Below are 22,120 nucleotides of genomic sequence, written 5' to 3' on the forward strand. Positions count from 1 at the left end.
GGCAGGCAACATACCATGCGGGACTCTCGATCTGGCTTACAAAGGATGCCATCAATTCCCCCTAATTATAGAATCCCCTACAACTACCACTTGTCTTTTTGCTCCCCCCTCTTGAATGGCTTCCTGTACCACGGTGCAGTGGTCAGTCAACGCATCCTCCCTACAGCCCTCTTCCTCATCCACACAGGGAGCAAGTACCTCATACCTGTTGGACAAGGTCAAAGGCTGAGGCTCCTCAACTCCTAAACTCAGGATCCCCCTACCTGCCTCCCTTGCAGTCACACCACTCTGTCCCTGACCACTGACCGAATTACCAGTACTTATTCTACCAGGTGTGACTGCCTCCTGAAACAAAGCGTCCAGGTAATTTTCCCCCTTCCTGATGTGCCGCAGTGTGTGCAGCTTGGTCTCCAGCTCATCAATTCTGAGCCGAAGTTCCTCGAGCAGCCAACACTTGCTGCAGATGTGGTCACTGACGGTCTCAATGGGATCCACCAGTTCCGTCATCATACAGCAACAGCACATCACCTGTCCAGCCATATTCAACTAGTTAATTAATTTAAATAATTTTTTAAAAATAGAACCTCAAGGATAAACCAGAACACCAACAAAAACACAGCCCTCTCTCGCCACTCACCCGAACTCAGTCACTCACCTAAACTCAGATGTACTCTGTTCCAATCAGCATTCCGCGACTAAAGGCACTCCTGCCACACCTTTTGTGCACTCACCTCTCCCAGCACTGACCCAGCTCTCTCTCCTCTCGCGCTGTTTTCGCTGTCCCGGCTCTCTCCTCCCGCGCTTTTTAAATCTCCCGGCTCTCTCCTCCCGCGCTGTTTTCGCTGTCCCGGCTCTCTCTCTCTCTCGCGCTGTTTTCGCTGTCCCGGCTCTCTCCTCCCGCGCTTTTTAAATCTCCCGGCTCTCTCCTCCCGTGCTGTTTTCGCTGTCCCGGCTCTCTCTCCTCTCGCGCTGTTTTCGCTGTCAAATTCATCATTTGAAATTCATTGAATGTAAAGTTGGGCACAGAAAACAATGACAAACTGTTTGTATGATATAGTTAAGCCTTTGTATATAAGTATTTGATTATGTTTGGAATAAAATACATTTTTTTAAAAGAATAATACCAAAGCCCAACTAGACCTGTATGTTTGTTGAGTTGCTGTGATTCCCATTTTTGTTGCTGTCATGCAATGCAGTCTGAAGTATAATCATCAACTGAAGAAACCGATATTTGCCTTCCGAAGTCAGGAACTCCAGTTCCTGACAACTTTGGATCTCTTGCACATGATTCGGCTGTACGTGCGTGGTTTTTAAAAAGAATGTTCCTCAGGCCAGAAATCGGCCCTTTGCGTGTGCACAGAAGTAAAAACAAAAATGGTTCAACAAGGCAGATCAGATGACCTGATACGGAGGACCATCGTAATGTGTGTCCCATGGAACAGAACAGTAGGATGGGGGAGGACTGGGAGAAGCCCCCAACCCAGGGAAGAAGCTCCCAAAAGTAAGTCCCAAGTAGGGGATAAAGGTGGGGGACAGAAATGGATCCCATTCAGCTGAGGCTTCGAATTAAAGAAAGAGCTCCGGGATGGAGATGTTAAGTAAAGCGGGCACGAGAGGAGCCCTGAAGATCTAAGAAGGCAGTCGAAGGTTGGTGACTCCGTGCTGTGGGGCCAAATGCTTCCCATTGGAGCATGGTGTCTCGCTTGGTGCAGCCAAAGATCTGAAATTTTATGTGGAAGGTGTGTAGTCAGAGACCCAGGGGAAAGGAACCTTGGAAGACCAGATTGAAACCCTGCGAGGAGGGTCGTCATTGAATATGTTTGAGTAGGAACAATGTTTGGAGAAAATTCCGAGGCAAGATCTTCAAACATGGAGATGTGAGAAAGACAAAGGTTCAGTGAGATAGGTTGGCTCACTGTGACAAACATCTGGATGGATTGTTGAAAAATCAATGGAATCGTGTTTGGTGGTATCTGTGGTTTATTCTGTAGTTTGGGGTGTTCGACCACAGTTGGCCTATTAATTCACCTGTACCTCATAGTTACCCTGATAGGACAAGATAGATATGATAAATTGTTTTATCTCTCAGAAGGAAGTTATTTTCTGGCAAAGACTGTCAAATGCATAACAGCATTATTGGTATCTCTGCTGGCATCAACTGACAAATGCAAACAAAATCGAATACTCACTGCCAATTGAATTCATACAAGTTTATTATAGCTATGTGTTCATTTAAACAGTTACATAAGTTTCAAGACTTACGACTTGAACGAAAATATGAAAATGGAGAGAACTTGGCCAGGTTTTCTCTGGAGATGTTCGTTATGAGCCTTCAAACTTGGGTTCAATCGTAAGATAGTTGATCTCTGGAGTTACCGATAACAAAATTTTGATGGTGCTATGTTTTAGAAGGTTTCTGTTCTTAGTTTATGTTTCATTCATATCAACGTTCTGGTAGCGCTCACAGGCCTTATTCGTCAATGAGGGGAGCGAGAGCCTTGTTTTCGATGTTCCCTAACAAAGTATTCTCAGTGAAATATCCGGCTGCAAGTTGTTGTTCAAATCGTTCCCACGAAAGTCATTCTGCTGAACAGAAGTTATTTTCACACAGACAAGTCTGTTGGCATCTTTACCATCATGCTTCACGGCCCAATGTTAACCATTGTCCTCTTTTACCATCATGCCTTATGTTTCATGGTGCCAATTATTCCACTCAGCAGCATTAATGTAAAAGCTTCAGTTCATATGACACCTTTCCCCTTTATGTTAAAGTTATTAACTTAGCGATAATAGTAGAAGTATGTCATTCTGAATCTAAGCTTAACATGGATCTGTAATTCAATGAAGTTATATCTGTTATTAACAGAATGATCACTAGCAATTATACTTAAAATCCATTCTTGAATATAGTGAACAGGAACACTGGGTTGCCCCATATTGGGGCTTAAAAAGAGTTTGGATAAGAGAGTGTAGAGGCATAGGTAGAAAATCTTAGTAAAGGAATAAGAAAGCAAGTATGAAAAATTATTAACAGCGGGATGATTCACTGCTCACCCTATACTGTAACTACAACAAATGGCATTGTATTCCATCATAGGCTCTTGCCCATCTATTTCACCTTCTAATGGAAAATGCTACTCAAATATATTAATCTCCAAGGATAATCAGAATGGTTTGTTTTTTATAAACTGCAAATGCTAGAAATAACTGCCAGTCAAACAATGTCTGAAGAACAAAAATAGGTTTGCATTTCAGCTGAAGCTGTTCATCACAACACAGTTAACTGGAATGTTAACCGAATGTTCTCTTTCACATTCTGATTAACTTGCTGAAAACCAGAATATTATATTCTCCATATTCTGAAGTCTCCCCAGTGCAGTGCAAAGGCAATCATGCATCAACCCCTTAGTCTCAGTAGCAACAGAACACTTTTGTCCTCTGGGATATAAACTTCAGTCCTTTTCTCAATCAGTTATTTGTTCTTCAATATTTTTACAGAATTAATTAACACATTATCTGATGTTTTCCTTGGCAGTCAGTTTCTCGAAACCACTCTACTTTTTATCTGCCACCTCATCGAGATTTACTCAATTTGACCCATTGTCTTGTTCTCTATTGTATATAAATGTTTAAAAACCTGTTTACAACTGCATTTAGTATACATCCCAGCATTTTATAAGTCTTGATGAGGTCTCTTTCAGCTTTCTTTCCTATACAGAAACCTAGTGAGTCTGCCCTTATAATTCAGAGCTATAAGCTCAGAATTATCCTTGCAATTCTTTTCTCGACCCTTCCAATGCTTCAAAAGGGATTACATTTCCTGGTGGTTCTAAGAAACTTCTACCATAACGTTGGTAGTTTTGGACTGTTGTAAATATTGATGAACATTACTTGTCGGCTAAGGGACCCAGTTTCCAGTTTGACCTTGTGAGGGTGCAGTGAATATGTAGTCTCCACTCACCCTTAGAAGATCCTAGGTGTAAGGGAAACCTACGGGTTTACAAGAGCTCAGTGGACGGTTGAAGGCTAGCACATCTAGAGTAAAAAGATTAGCACTATTGCTTCACAGCGCCAGGGTCCCAGGTTCGATTCCCGGCTTGGGTCACTGTCTGTATGGAGTCTGCACGTTCTCCCTGTGTTTGCGTGGGTTAACTCCGGGTGCTCCGGTTTCCTCCCACAAGTCCCGAAAGGTGTGCTGGTAGATAATTTGGACATTCTGAATACTCCCTCTGTGTACCCGAACAGGCGCCGGAATGTGGCGACTAGGGGCTTTTCACAGTAACGGCAGTCTGCACATCCTCCCCGTGTGTGCGTGGGTTTCCTCCGGGTGCTCCGGTTTCCTCCCACAGTCCAAAGATGTGCAGGTTAGGTGGATTGGCCATGATAAATTGCCCTTCGTGTCCAAAATTGCCCTTCGTGTTGGGTGGGGTTACTGGGTTATGGGGATAGGGTGGAGGTGTGGACCTTGGGTAGGGTGCTTTTTCCAAGAGCCGGTGCAGACTCGATGGGCTGAATGGCCTCCTTCTGCACTGTAAATTCTATGAAATTGCAGTGTTAATGTAAGCCTGCTTGTGACAATAAAGATTATTATTATGTACCAGCCCTCTAATGAAAGGATATGCCTCTGAAGCAGGAGAGGGAAGGGTGGTTCACAACAGAGAAGCAGTCTGGATTACCAAAGGTCATAAATTATTTTCTCTGCTTACTTTTTGTGACTGCAATCCTCTTAAGAGGGAGTTTAAAAAAAAAAAAAAAAAAAAAAAAAAAATCAAATTAAGGGGCAATTTAGCGTGGCCAATCCACCTACCCTGTAAGAGGGAGAGTTGACAGCTAATTTCTGTGGCGGATATTGAGGAGTGCAGACTATCCCATCCATATGCCTGACTGTCCCATTCAAATTCGGTGCCTTTCTTTAACTCACATAATCCAGCAGGGTCAAATGAGCACAGGTGAAACTCCTGTTATTTGATCCACAGTTATTTTTACAGTTACGATGTGCAGAATTATGTACAGCACATTTGTGGCTTCCCCAGGTTCCAATAGTTTTCTATGACATAATCAGTGGTCCTTGAGATGAATTCTTGTATTTCATTATCTGTGTTCCTAATAGCTTACATTAACTGGAAACTATTAGTGAATGATGATAATTGCACTCAAATTATTTTCTTTTTCATCTTTGCTGAGGCATGTTCCTATATCTTTTACATATTTGCTGTTTTCTGCTCCCACATGCATTACCATGCATTTATCAGCATTAAAATCCACCTCCGCTTCTTAGCAAAATTGGCCTGTTTCTTTTAACTGGTGCTTCCTTCAGAGTTATGAGACCCAGGATCAAGCTGTGAAATAGATTTATTGCAAATAGTGTTATGACCCCCTGGGCTAGTGTATGGCCAAATCCGGCTCCACTTAACCTGGAGTCCAACACAAGTGAAATGAGATGTTATTTTAAAATACCTGAGGACCATGGCTAAGCCCAATAAACTGCAGTCGCCAGATTTGTAAATTTAACACAAAAATAACCTTGTATTATTTAACAGTAATATAATTAAAGTGACAAAAATGTAACTACCTAATACCTCGAACCCCTCTTCAACTCCACTCCACTTTTCCTATCGCGCGCGCACGCACGCACACACAGACAACATAAAGGGAAGAAAAAAAGATAAACTAAAAAGGATGAAATCGCCGATGCACTATGATGGCTTTCAGTTAAAGCCTTTCAGGAATTCAAGTGTTTGCTTCGGTGCTTCTTCCTTCTAAGCTTGAGGGTGTTTTCTCTGGCAAGGCTATCTTTTTTTTTGTAGATTCAAGGTCATTTCAACAATATAGTAAAGATATGCCAGGAACTCACTGATTTAAGAACAATAAAGCAGTCCCTTACTTCAGTAGAGAGTGAGCGAGCTACTTCTTCGTTCAAGGTCAGTCACTTCTGGCCAGCTCTCTTGGAAGCATCACGCAGTAACTGATCGCTGTCTTGTCAGCCAGAACGCTGTCCCTGGCTAACCCACAGGTTGCCAGCCAACCAATCAAACTGACTTGCTGCAAAGCTGGCCCTTAAGATTCCCTTGGCGCCGCGAGTCTGTTTTATCCTCACCAAAAGATAAATCCTGGAACACACTGCCCTGACTAGAAGGCTACCACAGCTCAAGTGTACTGTTTAAAGGTGCATTCCAATTATGAGTACACAAACCCCAAATTATAAAATAAAACAAAATAAAATAAATGGGAAATAAAGAAAATGATAAAGAATGGTTCAGTAGGGAACTGGGATAAGTGGTTGCCAAACCCACATGGGCTCCAAAATCGCAGAGGTGTACACTGACATATGTTAAGATACATTCTCTGAAACTCCCGCCAGACACAATTCCTGTTCTTGATCCCTGCTCCAATGTTCTTTTTCAGTAGGTAGCATCTCTCACCCGAACAGGCCATACAGGAAATTCCTGATGCAGACCAGGACCCAAAATAACTGAACTAAAAATGATGGTTGCGATCTTGAGTCCGTACTCGCCGTCCGTGGGATTGGCGGTATGGCTGAAAATATTGCGAGAATCGGGAAACGCGATTCACGCCGGAGAGATTGCGTTTCCCAATTTTTTCCCCACCCCACGCTGGTGACATCACGCCGACAAAGGGCATAAATTAATTTGAATTCCTTTAAATGCCATTAGCGGCCCCCTGCCAAATGATTCCTCACCCACTAAATATTTATACCTCACCGACGTGAAGTCCCATTGGCATAGTTTGCAACAGTTTTGGCCAGGCATGAGGCAGTCAAGACGATGCCTCCCAGGGCTCAGAGTGACATATCTGATACAGGTTGGCACTATGTCAGGGGGAAGTGCCAGGGTGGATCCTGGTGGGTGCCCCACAGTGGGGGGGTGGGGGGGAGGGGGGGGGGGGGGCGGGGGGAGAGTCGGTTCCCAGCTCTCAGGCTCCACCCTGCCAGAATGATGTTGTAAACCACACGCACTTTTTTTTCAAAGAGGCTGAAGGTCCCATGAGAAAATGTGTCTGTACAAGTGGAGAGTTACATACCAGTTTTCTGTCTGAGCCTGGTACTTGCCAAAGTCTAGTAAGGTTCCACCCGATATATGGCCCTTCTGTTGTAGTTAACGTCGGGCCTTGGAAGACATTTTGGCTTCATTACAAGGTATGCTGTGTTCAGGAAATTGACTGCCTTTCTGTGCAACAGGCACCCACTTAGCAGAGCTAGCAAAGACTCAAATAATTTCTCAGTTGTCTAATGACCAACTACTGACTAGGTTCCTTGGTGGGGAGGTAAATTGTATTGAGACGGTAAACTATATTGAGTTGATGATGCATCATAAAGCAACATCAACCTTCAGTAACCGTTTAAATAATACAGCTAATATGTCCACACTACTCTAGATCATATGATTGGCTAGCTAGTCTGGCTAGGTATTGTGATCTGGAACAAAAGATGTCACCTAGAGCTCACATTCTCCTCACTTGGTTCTAGGCAACCTTGCAAACCAATGCTCTAATGGGTATGATGGTCCTTGTTAGGCACGTAGGGGGAAATGTATAAATGCTTTCTGTGGGTAGGGTCCTCCATTTGGTTAAACTTTATAGTTTCTTGGATCATTGATAAGTAATAGTAATAAGTAACAAGAACAATATGTTTGCTCGATCCATGAGGTCATCTGAGGTTGCATGGTAGCACAGCGGTAAGCACTGTTACTTCACAGCACCAGCGACCCGGGTTTGATTCCCGGTTTGGGTCACTGTGTGGAGTCTGCACATTCTCCCCATGTCTGCGTGTGTTTCCTCTGGGTGCTCCGGTTTCCTCCCACAAGTCCCGAAAGACGTGCTTGTTAGGTGAATTGGACGTTTTGAATTCTCCTTCAGTTTACCCGAACAGGCGCTGTTGTATGGCAACATGGGGATTTTCACAGTAACTTCATTGCAGTGTTAATGTAAGCCTACTTGTGACACTAATAAAGCTGATTATTATTATAGATCTACAGCTTCTTATTATCTATTTATATATGATTTTAAGTGAGACTATTTTTATGGTTACATGTGAAATTTGCTCTGAAAAGAATAGTTGTTACTTTAAAAGAGTTCCTTACGTAAGGGTCCTTCTTGTTGATTCCCTTATTCCCTCTTTCTTCATTTTTTTGGCATTATTATTTTGATCCATGGATGCTTAATGGACATGTATCTTTTAAGTAGTAGCAGGGAGAAGAGAATGAGGAATTCAAGAAGTTGCAACATAATATATTGGGTGCTGGTTTTCTAGCCATAGAGCTCAGAATTTGTGGCACCTGAGAGATGGGGTGGGACTGTTCAATTGGTTGGCTTGTGGCCAATGAATTGGCCAAAAGGCCTTATTCTGCCCGGTAACAGGTGATGATTGGATCCTGTCTTGAGTGGAATGATTTCCAGAGACCTAAGGAAATCCTGGATGCTCAAAGAAAAGGACCTGCTCTCTCTCTCTCTCCCTTTCTTGTGTTCTCTCCAGAAAAACTGCTGAATTTCTGAATCTACAATGAAAACATCGAACTGAAAGCCTAGATTTAAGGAAGGTGTGCTGTAAGACAGCCATCTGAAATGTGTGTGTACGTACATCTGGATGGTGGGGCGAATTTAAGTGGGGGATTAAGAATTGGATAATAGTTAAGCTGTTGTATTTGCTGCATGTTTAATTATAGTGACTGTTGTTAATGTACTTAATTGAATTTACAAACCTGGTGACTGGATTTATTGGGCAACTAAGAGTATTTTTCGAAGAATTATTGGTTAATTCAGTTGTTTCCGACTCTGGATCAAGGGGAGCTGGAATTGATCGCGCCTTACCCCAGGGTGTTGTAATACTTAGAAGAACTGGTAGGCCTCGATGTTTTGGGCAGTGTATTCTGCCTGTCAACTGAAGGAACGACTGGAACAGATGAAAGAAGTAGTTGTAATAGGGTAGATAGATGGCATCTTAAACACCTCAATCACCCCCGTTATGTCTTTGTTACATGTAGACTAAGCTGTTTCAGTGGATAGCCTGAATGCTGTGGTCATGGCTGGCTGGTCTCCCACACTCTACCCTTCATAAACCTCAGGTTATCCAAAGCTCCACTGCCATGTCTTAGCTCATATCAAGTCCTGTTTATCTATAGCCCCTGTTCTCACTAACTTACATTGGCTCCTGTTCATGCTACCAGCCTCTTTACCCCACTGCAGCAAGGCCTCAAGGACTGATGCAAAAGGTTTCCAACCTGACGAGACAGCCTTGGCTCAGTGATAATACTGTTGCCTCTCGGACAGCAGGTTATGGATTCAGATCTCAGTCTCAAGACTCATAATCTTGACTTGACTTCAGTACAGGCCTGACTGACACTGTATTGTTACAGAGATGCTGTTTCTTATATGAACCAATAAGCCGAGGCCCACTGTCCCTTCAAGTGGTTATTGAAAGAGGAGATCACTTTGAACAGCTTCAGCAGACGGCCAATTTTCTGCAACAGAAATAGACTGCTTTTGTTTACATGGGTGAATGTCTTGGCGATTTCAATGAAGGCGATAATTTGTTCACAATAGTTCTTTGCTCACGCAGCTGCTGGACTAAGAAGATCATGTCAGATGATCTTCCAGTTCTGGAACCTCACTGGGATTCAGGGTAGATCTGTTCAGCCAGCATCTGCAATCTGACGAGGGCATTACTTTACCCACGCTTCTCAACAGAGATGCCACGATATTTGTACGGTCACACTTGTACAGTGTTACATTTATGTGTCCTGGGGAACTGCCCCCTCCCTCCAGCAGAGATGGAGGTGTTACAGGAGTTCGGGTTTCCTATACTTGATGAGTTCAGGCAGTATAGCATCAGTACCTGGAGCTTTGCTGATGGCAAGTAAATCATCAGCCTTGCTAAGCTCCTCCACTGTGTTCGACATTCAGCTCTGCCATGACAGGCAGTCCTTTTCGATGTCTAGACCTTCTTCAGTGACAATGTTCTCCCTGTACTGTTCCATCCATCTCAAACTGTTAATTGCAGTTGGTAATGATCTAACCTGCCTTTGCTTTCAAAGGAGCTGTTTGCTGATGGACCTGTAGCCTTTTTGATCTCTTCATATATGCCCTTAGCATTCCCTGTGTTGAAGGGTATATGGACATCCTGGCAAAGTTGTAAATAGTAACAGTGATGCAAAAGATTCTGTTATTTCTTGCATTGAGTGCTGCAATAGATGGCTTGAGATTATTTAAAATATGTTTTAAAGCCATATGACTTGGCTGTAGCCAGACTAAGGAGATCTCTTCCCCTTCGACTCCTCAGTGAAGGTCAGGAATTCTGCCAAAGTAATGCAAAAGATTCCAAGGCTGGGCTTGTAGAAACATTTTTGTGGCAGCTACCATTTAAGAATGCAACCTTTCGCTAAATCATAATATCTAGGTTACTGTTTTATTCCATTTTAAAATATAATTTTAATAATTTTGTGTTGAGAGTTAATATTATGATTGAAACAAAGGGAAATTATCAGCTTTCTTCTACCTTTAGCACTTTCTGTCATTCGGGAACTAAAAATACTTCCGATTTACACCTTCATTTTCCAGTAGCTGTCCTTATGGCTGAAGCCATGATTCTAATAACTAACTACCACAAACTATTGCTCAGTTATGCAATGTCTGGCACTGAACACAAAACAGATATCATTTTGCAAATCCTCTGAAATGGCTCAGTAAACCACTCAAAGAGCAATTAGGGATGGGCAGCAAATGCTCATCTTGCCAATGACACCCACATTCCATGTGGAAGAATGAATAATACGAGTGGGCAGAAGCAAGTAATCAAATGTGGGAGCATTTGGCCTCACCAAGAGGGCAAGACATTACCTTGCTGTAAATGTTGCTGTTTGTGCATGAGGAAAATATTTTTCACCATTATTTTTAGCAGGGTTAATTAAAAGTACATGCTTCTCATCACATCCCTGTAAATTTATTTAATCTGTGAGGATGCTTTTTAATGAGAACATTTCAGTGAAATTTGCCATTGGAAGGAAGTACTGCCTGTCTCTAAGGCAGTGAAAAATGTCCACTCCCATTCTTAGACTAATGCTTAAGAGTTCTGAGAGATCTTTGCATCCTGCAAAATTATTAATGTTTACAATTTTAATTCTATTAAAATGCAATTTTGCTGATCATTAGAAGGCCTCGGTGGCAATATAGGGATTGTCGACTGTAACAAAGGATACCATAGACTGCTTTTTGGTAATTATCTGATACTTCATTACCTAACTCATTGTGAAAGATAACCATTTATAATCATTCTGGTTGACATGCCTGATTCTGGAAAAACCCTGCACAAATTCAATTACTCCTGCTCTTCAGGATAATTGTGGGCTGTGTGAAGTGATTTTAACTGCAGCAGCATGTAGCAAATGAATTGATTTTTTTTTTTAAAAACTGAGCCTGTATTATTTTGCTGATTTACCATCTTTTGTTGCCTTACTCTTTCTGTAGTGATATATGATGGGTGCCCCAAATCGCTCAAGGCTGGTGTTTGGTGGCCACGAACAAAGTTTGGACTCCCAGCAGCCGTACTGTGTCCAAAAGGTTCCCTTGGTGAGTGACGATGCTGGATTCTCATAAGAGATTTTTCTTCATGCTCGCAAGTCGGTGCTGTGACCTGTTCAGTCATACACTGTTGGAAAATGATCTGATTAGTTGAACAAATGTGCATGCATACTTATTGGAGGGTGGACAACTTGTTATCCTCTTCAATTTGTCAGTGGCAGTGGAGTCTTCCTTAATGATTGAGCCCAAGGGCAGTGATTTTTGAGAAGTAAAAGGAAATATAGATAATGTTTCTGCAGCAGGGTCTGGCTTGAAAAGCAACAATACACCTGCACTTCAACGAGGAATTGAACGTTTCTGGAGTGTGGCACACCAGTTGGGAACCTTTAAGACCTTATTTCTCAGTAACATCCCTCAGATTGTTTTGCCTATTCTATATTAAGTCACTACGCGATAATACAGTCTCTATTTTTAATTTAGCTGAGTTTTTCATTTAGAATAATGTGCAAGTTAAGAACATATATAGTGCCTTTAATTAAACATTCCAAGGTACATCATAGGAGCATTATAAAACAAAATATGATGCTGACACACATAAGGGGATGTTAGAACAGATGACCAAAAAGCTTGATCAAAGATGTCGGTCTTAATAGAGTCTTAAATGCGAAAAATTAGGTGAAAAGGTTTAGGGTGAGAAATCCAGAGATTAGGGCCTTGGTAGCTGAAAGCACAGCTACCAGTGGTGGAGTGATTGAACAGGGGTACTCGAAAAGCAAGAATTAGGTGAATGTAGAGATCTTAGAGGATTGTGGGGCTAGAAGAGATGACAGAGATGGGGTGGAACGGGTCCATGGAACGATTTGAAAACGAGGATGAAAATTTTTAAATGGAGGCATCGCTTGACCAGGAGCCAGCAAGTACAGGGGTGAACTTGGTACGAGTTAAGACTTGAGCAGGAGAACTTTTGATGATCTCGACTTTACAGCGGATGGAATGTGTGACACACTGGAATAGTCAAGTCTAGAATTATCAGTAGCTGGGCTGAGGGTTTCAGGTGTAGCTGAACTGAGAAGAAGTGAAGTTGAAGGATTTTCGGGTGGTACGTTGTACAGGTTAGTGAAGATCTGGCAACATTTATCTCTCTGTTTCATTGTCTTTTCCTGCATTCTCACTGAACGTTCTCAAGAGCTGCTGGTAACTCAATCTAATATAAATCGAACCACAGCCGATGAGGTGAGAATTGAATCCAAACAGCAAAATGAAAGTTTTAACCAGTCAACCCAGCTGCCATGAAAAATGGATATTTATATTTTTAAAAGGAGTGACTATCATAGAATGTATTGCAACTCTGCCCCAGAGAAGTTCAGATAGCCCACACAAGGTTCCCGATTGCAGTTATTTTAGGATATGCTGTGCGTATACTCTGAAACAAATTACAAGTTTTTCAAAATCACGAAGGGATCGAGAGAGAATATACAGCAAAACTGTTCCCATTGGCAGAATGATTGAGGACCAGAGCACATCGATTTAAGGTGGTTGGCAAAATAATTAATGGCGACATGAGGAAACATGCAGCGAGTGGTTAGGATCTGGAATGCACTGTCTGAGAGAATGGTGGCAGTAGATACAACTGGGGCTTTTAAAAGGGAATTGAATAAGCACCTGAAAAGAAAGTCACAGGGCTCCCAAAGGTAGATGAGTGGAACGAGCCAAGTTGCTCTTGCAGAGAACTAGCACAGACACAATGGGCCGAATGTTATCCTTCGTGTTGTGATTCAATGGCGTGATCTTGGGAAATCGGCAGCCTAATTCCCACTATTTTCGATTTTCTTTTGCATTGATGTCCAGGTGCTGCTGCCCAAGGCAAATTTATACCTCTTAGGATTCTCATAAAATCTGTTCTCTTGTTAATGAGTACAATATCTTGCAGGTAATGGTGAGCATGAAGCAATATTAGTTCAATTTGAAAGACTACCATAACCCACCTCTTGCAATGCAAGTTAATTATTTTGGAACCTTAATTTGTATAGAAGAGATCCTAATTTGCTTCAGCAGCTCAGATTTCAGATTTGGGATATAGACAGGTCAAAGGGATGTAACGTGAGTTAAGTGATTGGGCAAAAAGTTGGCAGATCGAATATAATGTGGGAAAATGTGAAGTTGTTCAATTTGGCATGAGGAATAGAAAAGCAGAATATTACTTAAATGGAGAGAGTGTGCAGAATGCTGCAGTACAAAGGAATCACAAAGAGTTAGCATGCAGGCACGGAAGTAATTGGAAGGCAAATGGAGTATTATTGCAAGGGGGATGGGAGTATAAACGTTGCACACCTTGCTACAGCCGGAGACTGCACCTGAAGTAGTGTGTGGTTTTGATTGTCTTGCTTAAGGAGGGATATACTTACATTTTAAAAATAAGGGGACTCCCATTTCTGAAGATGAGGAGGATTTATTTTCCCCAGAGAGCCCTTAGCCTTTGGAATTCTCTTCTACGAAGGGCAGTGGAAGCAAGGTCGTTGAATATATTCAAGGCTGAATTGGAAAGATGTTTGATCGACAGGGGAGTTAAGTGTTATGGGGAGCAGGAGGGAAAATGGCATTGAGGGCACAATCAGATCAGACAATGATTTTATGAAATGGCAGAGCAGGCGCAATGGACATTTGGAAACCAGTTCAAAATCTGAGAAAGAAAATAAAATTGCACAACTTTCAGGAACAGTAAATCCAATGAAAAAGAGGGGCTAGATTTTAATATGTGATCGTTGGTTAGGCAGGCAGGAAACCCGGGGCCTATGACAGGTTGGCAGAAGTAAATTAGTGTTGCTCTGGAGGGTAAACCCCTTGAAGAAAATCATTGGAGCTGTGGGAACTGCCTCTCTTTCCCATGGCCCCATCTTTATTTAACTAAACCATGACTCCCCATGACTCTCCAATTTGCTGGTAGCCTCAACATGCGGTAGGGCAAGGGTCAACCGTCATCGGCAAGATCTCAACAGTACCGTTAAGTGGCCCCACTTTGGCCTACAATGATTGAAATTGGCTGCCTGCTGCCTTGGCCTGCCTCCTGCTGTCAGTAAAATACCCCGATGGTGGCACCTTGCCAAGGAGCCCTGATGCCCTGCAAATTTACCAGCCTTCCCCACCCCAGCCCAAAATGTGCTGACACCTCCCCCCCACCACCCCCTCAACCACATTCTGGGGTCCTGTATGACAAGTCTGCAGTAATTAAAATGCGTTTGTGCACATGCACAAATTTTTAATTGTAAAAATTAAAAATCTTTTGTAAAATAAGAAGAATTTTATCCAACACTTTGCACCAGTACTAGTTTCAAATTCAGTTTGGAAAGACCGTTACTATATTTGACTCATTTTTGTTTCCTACACACACACACACACACACCCTCGTACCCTTTCTCACTGTCTAACTCTTAACAATTTTTGTGCCTTTCTCTTCCTCCCACTTTGTGACATGCTCTTTTGTATATGCCCTGACAAACCTGCCCACTTTTCTTCTCTGAACACAGTCTTTTAGCATCTTTAATTTATTTCCCCTTTGATTCTGTGGCATGTAAGCACTTTTGTTTGAACTAGGCCAATCCCGCCCAATGTTAATGCATCCTTTTTTATACACTTGAGCTCAGTACTTTTGCACTTGCTGTGTAAACAAAGAAAAGTTCAAGAATCAAGTGATGTTTGAAAGACATACAGGTGGCAATTTCTTTAACCTCTCTCAGCGCACAGTTTTGATGTGCAGCTTCCTTTCACACACTTTTTTTGTCATCTTGACTTGTATTTCTTTTCCTCTTCTCCCTTGCTTTGCAGAGATGCGGGCTGCTGGTAAGTTGTTCTGCTCACAGCTGGATTGTGTGACGCTTTGCTTGGCTTGATGTGGAAGTTATTTTGGTAAAATAATAGCAAAATACTGCAGATGCTGGAAATCTGAAATAAAAACAGAAAATGCTGGAAAAAGAACAGCAGGTCTGTCAGCAGGAGCGGAGAGAGAAACAGAGTTAACGTTTTGAGTGTATATGACTCTTCAAAACTCTGTACTCTCCACAGATGTTGCCAGACAGACCTGCTAAATATTTCCAGCATTTTCTGCTTTTATTTCTTTCTCGGCTTTCTCGGATACCTATCTTATATTATGGCCACCTATTTCAGGCACTGTCATTCGCCACTGTGGGGAGGAACATGGCTGGTTGGAACCAGATCTCTTTAACTGTACGTCTCCACCATTCACACAACTGGCAGACACTGTAAGTACCATTGTGAAAAACCTACTGCGGTTTTCAGACCTTAATGTGTCTTGAACTAAAGATAATCAATTTTAACCTCATTTCTAGGGAAAATTTCAGCTGCAACATTACGCAAATACATGCTGCAATGTGGCCATTGTGATAGTCAATAAGATATTAAAGGTTGAATTTTTAACTCCAATATGGTGGGAATATTTTGAGGAGCTGACCTACTCATTTATCCTGTCCTGTGCCATTTCCTAATTTTCTGCCGAAAGATTGTTGCTTGGGAATTGTTCCCAAATAACGTTGGTTGTATCCCCTCAAATAAGTTGCTAAATAATGCCATTTATCTGTGAATAGATGGTACAAAGGTGGGAGAGGGCTGACTAGACGGCTAGTGTGTGAATCAGACTGACTCTTAACCTCGCAGGGTTCAGTCACTGTTCCAACTGAGGCAGACTCAGGGTCTGCAGCGACACATTACTCCTAATAAAACATTCTGCATTGTTTGGCAAATAATCAACAGATGACCTGCCCTCAGACAGAGAGCTCAAGTGGTAGATCGTATTAGTGTACTTTGATGTCAAAGTTCAATAGTACCCTTTGCTGACTGATACGGTTATGCTCCTTCCTAACTGAGGTGAGGAACTTTCATCACTAAATCTTAAAAATCTAGGATTCGCCGTCAGAAAATGTAAACCAATCTGAGTTGAAGATATTAAGAGATTTCTTTTTGAACAGAGGCGTGTTGGAAAATGGAATGATTTACCACAAGAAGTAGCTGAGGCGAATATTGCATCTTACTGAACACTGAATAGTAATTTGAAGTGAAGGAAGATACGGCCGATGGAAAGTGGGTGGAGTGTGTGATTAGCTTTGGTTGAACACGGAGTTGATTGACTGGGTTACCTTTTCTGTGTGTAATCTTCCATGCTTCTATGATTTAATCTTTTATATAAGATTTTTAAGAACAGCCATATAATCCTTGCAATGATATACGAACAATGACAGGTAGCAAAAAATCCTCTTATCTAAAAAGCGCACATCACACTATGTGACATAATATGTGCATCCTCCATCCACCTAAAACTGTGATCTCCTGTGAAAGGCAAAAACAACATTAAAAATCTAGGCTAACTTGGAGGAAGAAATTTTGATATTCTAACCCTTTATATGATGGAATCTAGTCCAAAAGATCACTAACTCTGATACCTTTGTAGTATCTAGCTTTTTTAAGCAGTGACCTCTTCCCCAGCCAGAAACAGATTCAGCTCTCACTTGATTTATATTTGCTGTATGTTTCTGGTGATTTATAATCTGTTACATCGTTTAAATATACTTGCAATTCCTTTTCTATGAGATATTGCTGGTTGACATGAATCATCCAATAGCTCTATGGCCACCTGACAAGATTTAACCAATGAGGCAAGATGAGTTTAAACAATCGATGAGTTTGGCGTTTGGCCCAACCGTCCATGGTCTACCGCCTATTTTTGTATACTTTACTCCACACGCACCATTGTGACTTCTGTGACATAGTTTGTCTTGTCTCTGTTGACAGCTGGAAAGGCTGGAGAGGGACGAAACTGAACTAAATACCATTGAGGCAAAGAAACTGGCTCGACATATGCGTACTGTCACAGAGGAGATGGACCAATACTTTGGAAATGACATCCACATCACATATCGCCTTCTCTTGAAGATGCTGGAATTTGAGTGCAGACAACGTGGATTTAACCTTACAGCAACACAGGATGTACATTTTACAGAGGTAAAACTCGTGAGAAACATCATAACATAGTGGACACAAAAAAACAATTCACTTAAGCCTCAGTGCCAACTCCTGTTCAGGTACAGTAAACACAAGGTAAAGGGAACAATTTACTCCCATCTGGTGCTACACAACTTTAGTGTGGCTCAGTGTCAATTCCTATATATGTGCACAGCATGTAAGAGAAACAGTTTACTACCATCTGGTGTTGTGCAGAAGGGAGATGCCAATAATATTTTGCTCATTGAAGTGAAGACAAAATGGTGAGACAGAAAAATAGAGAAGGCAAACTTTATGGACAAGAACCTTGATATTGTTCATATGGATAAGGCAAACAATTGGACCTTCTAGGCTGAGAATGTTTATTAATTCAGTGAGCATAATTGGTGGGAAAATAAATTCCAACAAAAATGATAATTGCCACATGAGCGCAAGTGATTATCTTGACAGTGGAGTCATTGCCAAATTATTTTTTCTTCTTTACCTCCCAGTAAATAACATTCAGAAGGAGCATGGAGTGACCCTTTCTGGACTTTTCCTTTCTGGCACAAGGTGTCATTTTTATTCCCGGAAACCGCATGAAGAATCAACATGATTTCATGTGTTTATTCCATAGACGCAGAGAGAGAATGTAAAAACAGATTTCGCTATGGGGTGACAATGGTTCTGCCGGCTGGCAGTCATGAACAAAACTCTTGTCCAGCTTGTTGAATTTGGTGATTATTAAAATGGGACCCACAAAGAACATTTACGTTATAGGTTAGCTTTTTTCTTGGAGATTGTCTGAGCATAAATAGGAGCAGTATGGGAAGGCCTCACTTAATCTGATTGGCATTATACAGTATTACCAAATTAAATCGCTGCTATTTGAAATATATATTTTTAAACCTTAAAAAGCACAACGTTCAACGAGAGTGCACATTTCCAATCAGCTGGCAGTCTTCAACATCTTGCACACCAGTATCCAAGGCTGTTGTGGCTTTTTATGCCAACACTGTGTGCTCGTGGATGAAGTGTGAAGAGACATACAGAGCCGTTGTCTTTATCCCTTCAGTGATGTGGGGAAAACCCCAGCCTGATTGAGGTGGCTCCATGAAATGAGCAGGGTGTCATACAGAGAAGCAGAATAGCGCAGTAGCTGCCCAAGAAGAAAATTGTTGAATTTATCAAATCTGTAAGTAGAACCTTTTGCTCCTGTTACAGTTCATAATGCAAGACTTGGAATTATGAAAAGTCAATGACTTATTTATGAAGAGATATTTATTCCCCATGCAACTCATTAAAACAAAGCTTGTTTACAGAGAAATCCATCGTAAAAGGTCATAAATAGAGATTAGGTTAACCATGTCACTATGTGCTTTGGGATTATTTAAATTTTATAAAATACTGGAGGTTCGTTTTTCAAATGATTACAATTTTAATTATTAATCTGAAACAAGCATACATAGTTTGCAATGTTTCATTGATCTGTGGAATTAAATTTGTAGTCGAGCATTAATCTGGAGCTATTTGCTATATGCAAGATAAATCAAATTGTCCTTAATTTAGATTACATTTGTTTAAATAAGATTTCAAACCATTATAATTAATATTTTAATAATGAGTCAAAGGCCCTCGATTTAAATTAACACTCGTTCTTTTTTACCAATCTGTGCCAAAGTAAAGAAAATAAATCAAATTACTTTTTTAAAACTCTTGAATTGATAGAATAGATTTTACGCTCACGTTAAGCATGTGCAGTAGTGTAGTGCCTCACTGCAAGACTGCGGAGCAAGATTTTCACAGTGCGCTAGCTATGGTAAAGCACTTCTTTTTGTTTTCTCTCACTTAATCCAATCTATTGTTCCTGAGCCTGAGTTGATGTAGAATTCACTCACACTAATTCACCCTCCTCAGTTCTTTCTATGCTTTTCAGTCCTTGTATCTCCTTCACCAATGAGGTTACCTGTTTGTCCTGTTCTTCACTCGGATCCCAAATGCCCCGTTGCCCTTGATGTGCTGTTATCAGCTCATACTTCCAACAGTTCTGTGGGAAAATAATCTCCCAAATCTGACTATTGACCCATCGTGTAAGGACAGCTCTAGTAAAATCTGGCCCAAAGCAATTTGATTGCAAGTGTCTTCGAATCTATGATTCTATGAAAACACTTCCTGTTGTCCTAATTCTCTAGAAGCTTATTTGGTTTTGCACTGATTAGGATGAGCCTGCAACATTCTAATTTAATTTTTAATTTTAATTTTTAAAAATGTCAATTACATTATAAATATTGGGATTCAGGCTGTCTTACTGTGAAATCAAATCTCACCAGATTTGTTTCTTTTTACGTTAACACGCAGTAATGCAAGGCTCATCTGAAGTAAACAGCAAGCCATTGTTAGTTGTTGTATGATATTCCAGGTTATACCGTTGATGTACCAGCTCTTGTGTAAAATTTTTAGAACCTCCTCAGAACAGGAAGTGCGGCTCTGGATCCAGAAAATACAGAACACTGGAATACACTTCAGCAGACAGAGCGAGGAGCAGCTCACCTGATGGAGCAAGTTGAGGAATACATGAGGACATTGGCACAAAACATGAAGCTCACCTACCTCAATCCAGTTGCTATTGTAACCCCTAATATAAGTGAGTACCTCTTTCAAAATGTCTGTGAGTGTAGTGGATTTTGTGGGCTGGTCATTCATGTTGTTTTCTTACATTTCCATGCAAATTAGCCTATGGGTGAAGCATTTTGTGCATAACATGCTTTGTCACAAATTAGTTTTCCTCCTTGTAATTTGGGGTGCAATCTCATACCGGGGCGGTCGTTCATTCCCGGACCTAATGAGTGTTGGGTGCCGACATATTTAAATGAGTCTAATGGCTCACTTAAATATGTTAATCTGGATATCGCCCAGCGAGGGCGAGATCGAGATTCTGACATCTCATGAGATCTGATTAGATCTTGTGAGGCATTCCATTCCGAGGGTTGCAAATCTCGCGAGTGGCCAATCCGGCACTGAGTCAGGAGCAACAAGGCTTTTCGATCGCGCACCAGATCTCAGTTGCTGAACACGAAAAAATACCCAGCCTACAAAAACAAAATGTAACTTTGTTCTACCTAAGTTAATTATGATTATTTGTTTTTTTCTGAATATCAGAGGAAAATATTTATTGGTCTATCTTTGTTAATACTGAAAACAAAAAGGTTAAGGCATTGTTGTGTGTTTTTTGCATATTTTTACACCACTAAGAAATCCTGACTGTGCCCCCCATTAATCCTCATTTGTTTCAGTCCTAACTATTGATCATGTGGAGAAAAGCACTAAGACAAGGAAACGATTCCCCCGCTATCACAGTGGACTCTTCCGTGGCCAGTCTACTTGGGATGCACAGACGCACATAGTACTGCCAACATCTGTTTTATTTCCATCAAAAGTTAAAGGTAAACAGAAAACAGCTGCAGATATGATTTCAATGAAGATGCATGTCAATTATTGTGGTACATTTTCAGAGATGTGCATCAGTGAAAGTTGATAGGATTTCATAAATGAGAGACAATAATAGATGGATGGGATTTCATAAACAATGCTTGTTGCTGAGGCTGTGGACTTCAATGAATAAACATGAAGAGTGTTTTGGGCCAGGGTTTAGAGAACCCCAAAGTGTATCATGGAGTTCACCTGACCCACAACTTTTTTTTTAAATTAAATATTTTATTGAAAATTTTTGGTCAACCAACACAGTACATTGTGCATCCTTTATACAATATTATAACAACACAAATAACAATTACCTATTTTATAAACAAAAAATTAATAAATAATAAATAACAAAAATGAAAACTAGCCCTAATTGGCAACTGCCTTGTCACAAGTAACACTCTCCAAAAATATAATTTAACAGTCCAATATATAATTATCTGTAGCAACGACCTATACATACTATACAGTATATATTAACAACCCTGAGAGTCCTTCTGGTTCCTCCTCTCCCCCGCCCCCCCCCCCCCCCCCCAATCCTGGGCTGCTGCTGCTGCCTTCTTTTTTCCATTCCGTCTATCTTTCTGCGAGGTATTCGACGAACGGTTGCCACCGCCTGGTGAACCCTTGAGCCGACCCCCTTAGGACGAACTTAATCCGCTCTAGCTTTATAAACCCTGCCATGTCATTTATCCAGGTCTCCACCCCCCGGGGGCTTGGCTTCTTTCCACATTAGCAATATCCTGCGCCGGGCTACTAGGGACGCAAAGGCCAAAACATCGGCCTCTCTCGCCTCCTGCACTCCCGGCTCTTGAGCAACCCCAAATATAGCCAACCCCCAGCTTGGTTCGACCCGGACTCCTACTACTTTTGAAAGCACCTTTGTCATCCCCATCCAAAACCCCTGTAGTGCCGGGCATGACCAAAACATATGGGTATGATTCGCTGGGCTTCTCGAGCACCTCGCACACCTATCCTCCACCCCCAAAAATTTACTGAGCCGTGCTCCAGTCATATGTGCCCTGTGTAATACCTTAAACTGAATCAGGCTTAGCCTGGCACACGAGGACGACGAGTTTACCCTGCTTAGGGCATCTGCCCACAGCCCCTCCTCGATCTC

General features: G+C 41.5%; 1 protein-coding gene across 4 annotated transcripts in view; it reads left to right on the plus strand.

Annotated features, from left to right (window-relative positions):
* The window catches only part of celsr3 (cadherin, EGF LAG seven-pass G-type receptor 3), a 341,825-nt gene that overhangs the window by 229,747 nt on the left and 89,958 nt on the right, over positions 1-22,120 (plus strand). For 3 of the 4 annotated variants that reach the window (XR_011934213.1, XM_072472880.1, XM_072472881.1), the window contains exons 16-21: positions 11,479-11,580; positions 15,355-15,369; positions 15,694-15,788; positions 17,332-17,541; positions 19,981-20,164; positions 20,814-20,963. Coding sequence is in view for 3 of the 4 variants with exons in the window: in XM_072472880.1 (XP_072328981.1) it covers positions 11,479-11,580; positions 15,355-15,369; positions 15,694-15,788; positions 17,332-17,541; positions 19,981-20,164; positions 20,814-20,963 (756 nt within the window). In the remaining variant the exon portion in view is untranslated. The remainder of the gene's footprint in view (positions 1-11,478; positions 11,581-15,354; positions 15,370-15,693; positions 15,789-17,331; positions 17,542-19,980; positions 20,165-20,813; positions 20,964-22,120) is intronic. The other variant, XM_072472882.1, reaches the window with a different exon arrangement.

Source organism: Scyliorhinus torazame, chromosome 13 (genome assembly GCF_047496885.1).
Source record: "Scyliorhinus torazame isolate Kashiwa2021f chromosome 13, sScyTor2.1, whole genome shotgun sequence".
NCBI lineage: Eukaryota > Metazoa > Chordata > Chondrichthyes > Carcharhiniformes > Scyliorhinidae > Scyliorhinus > Scyliorhinus torazame.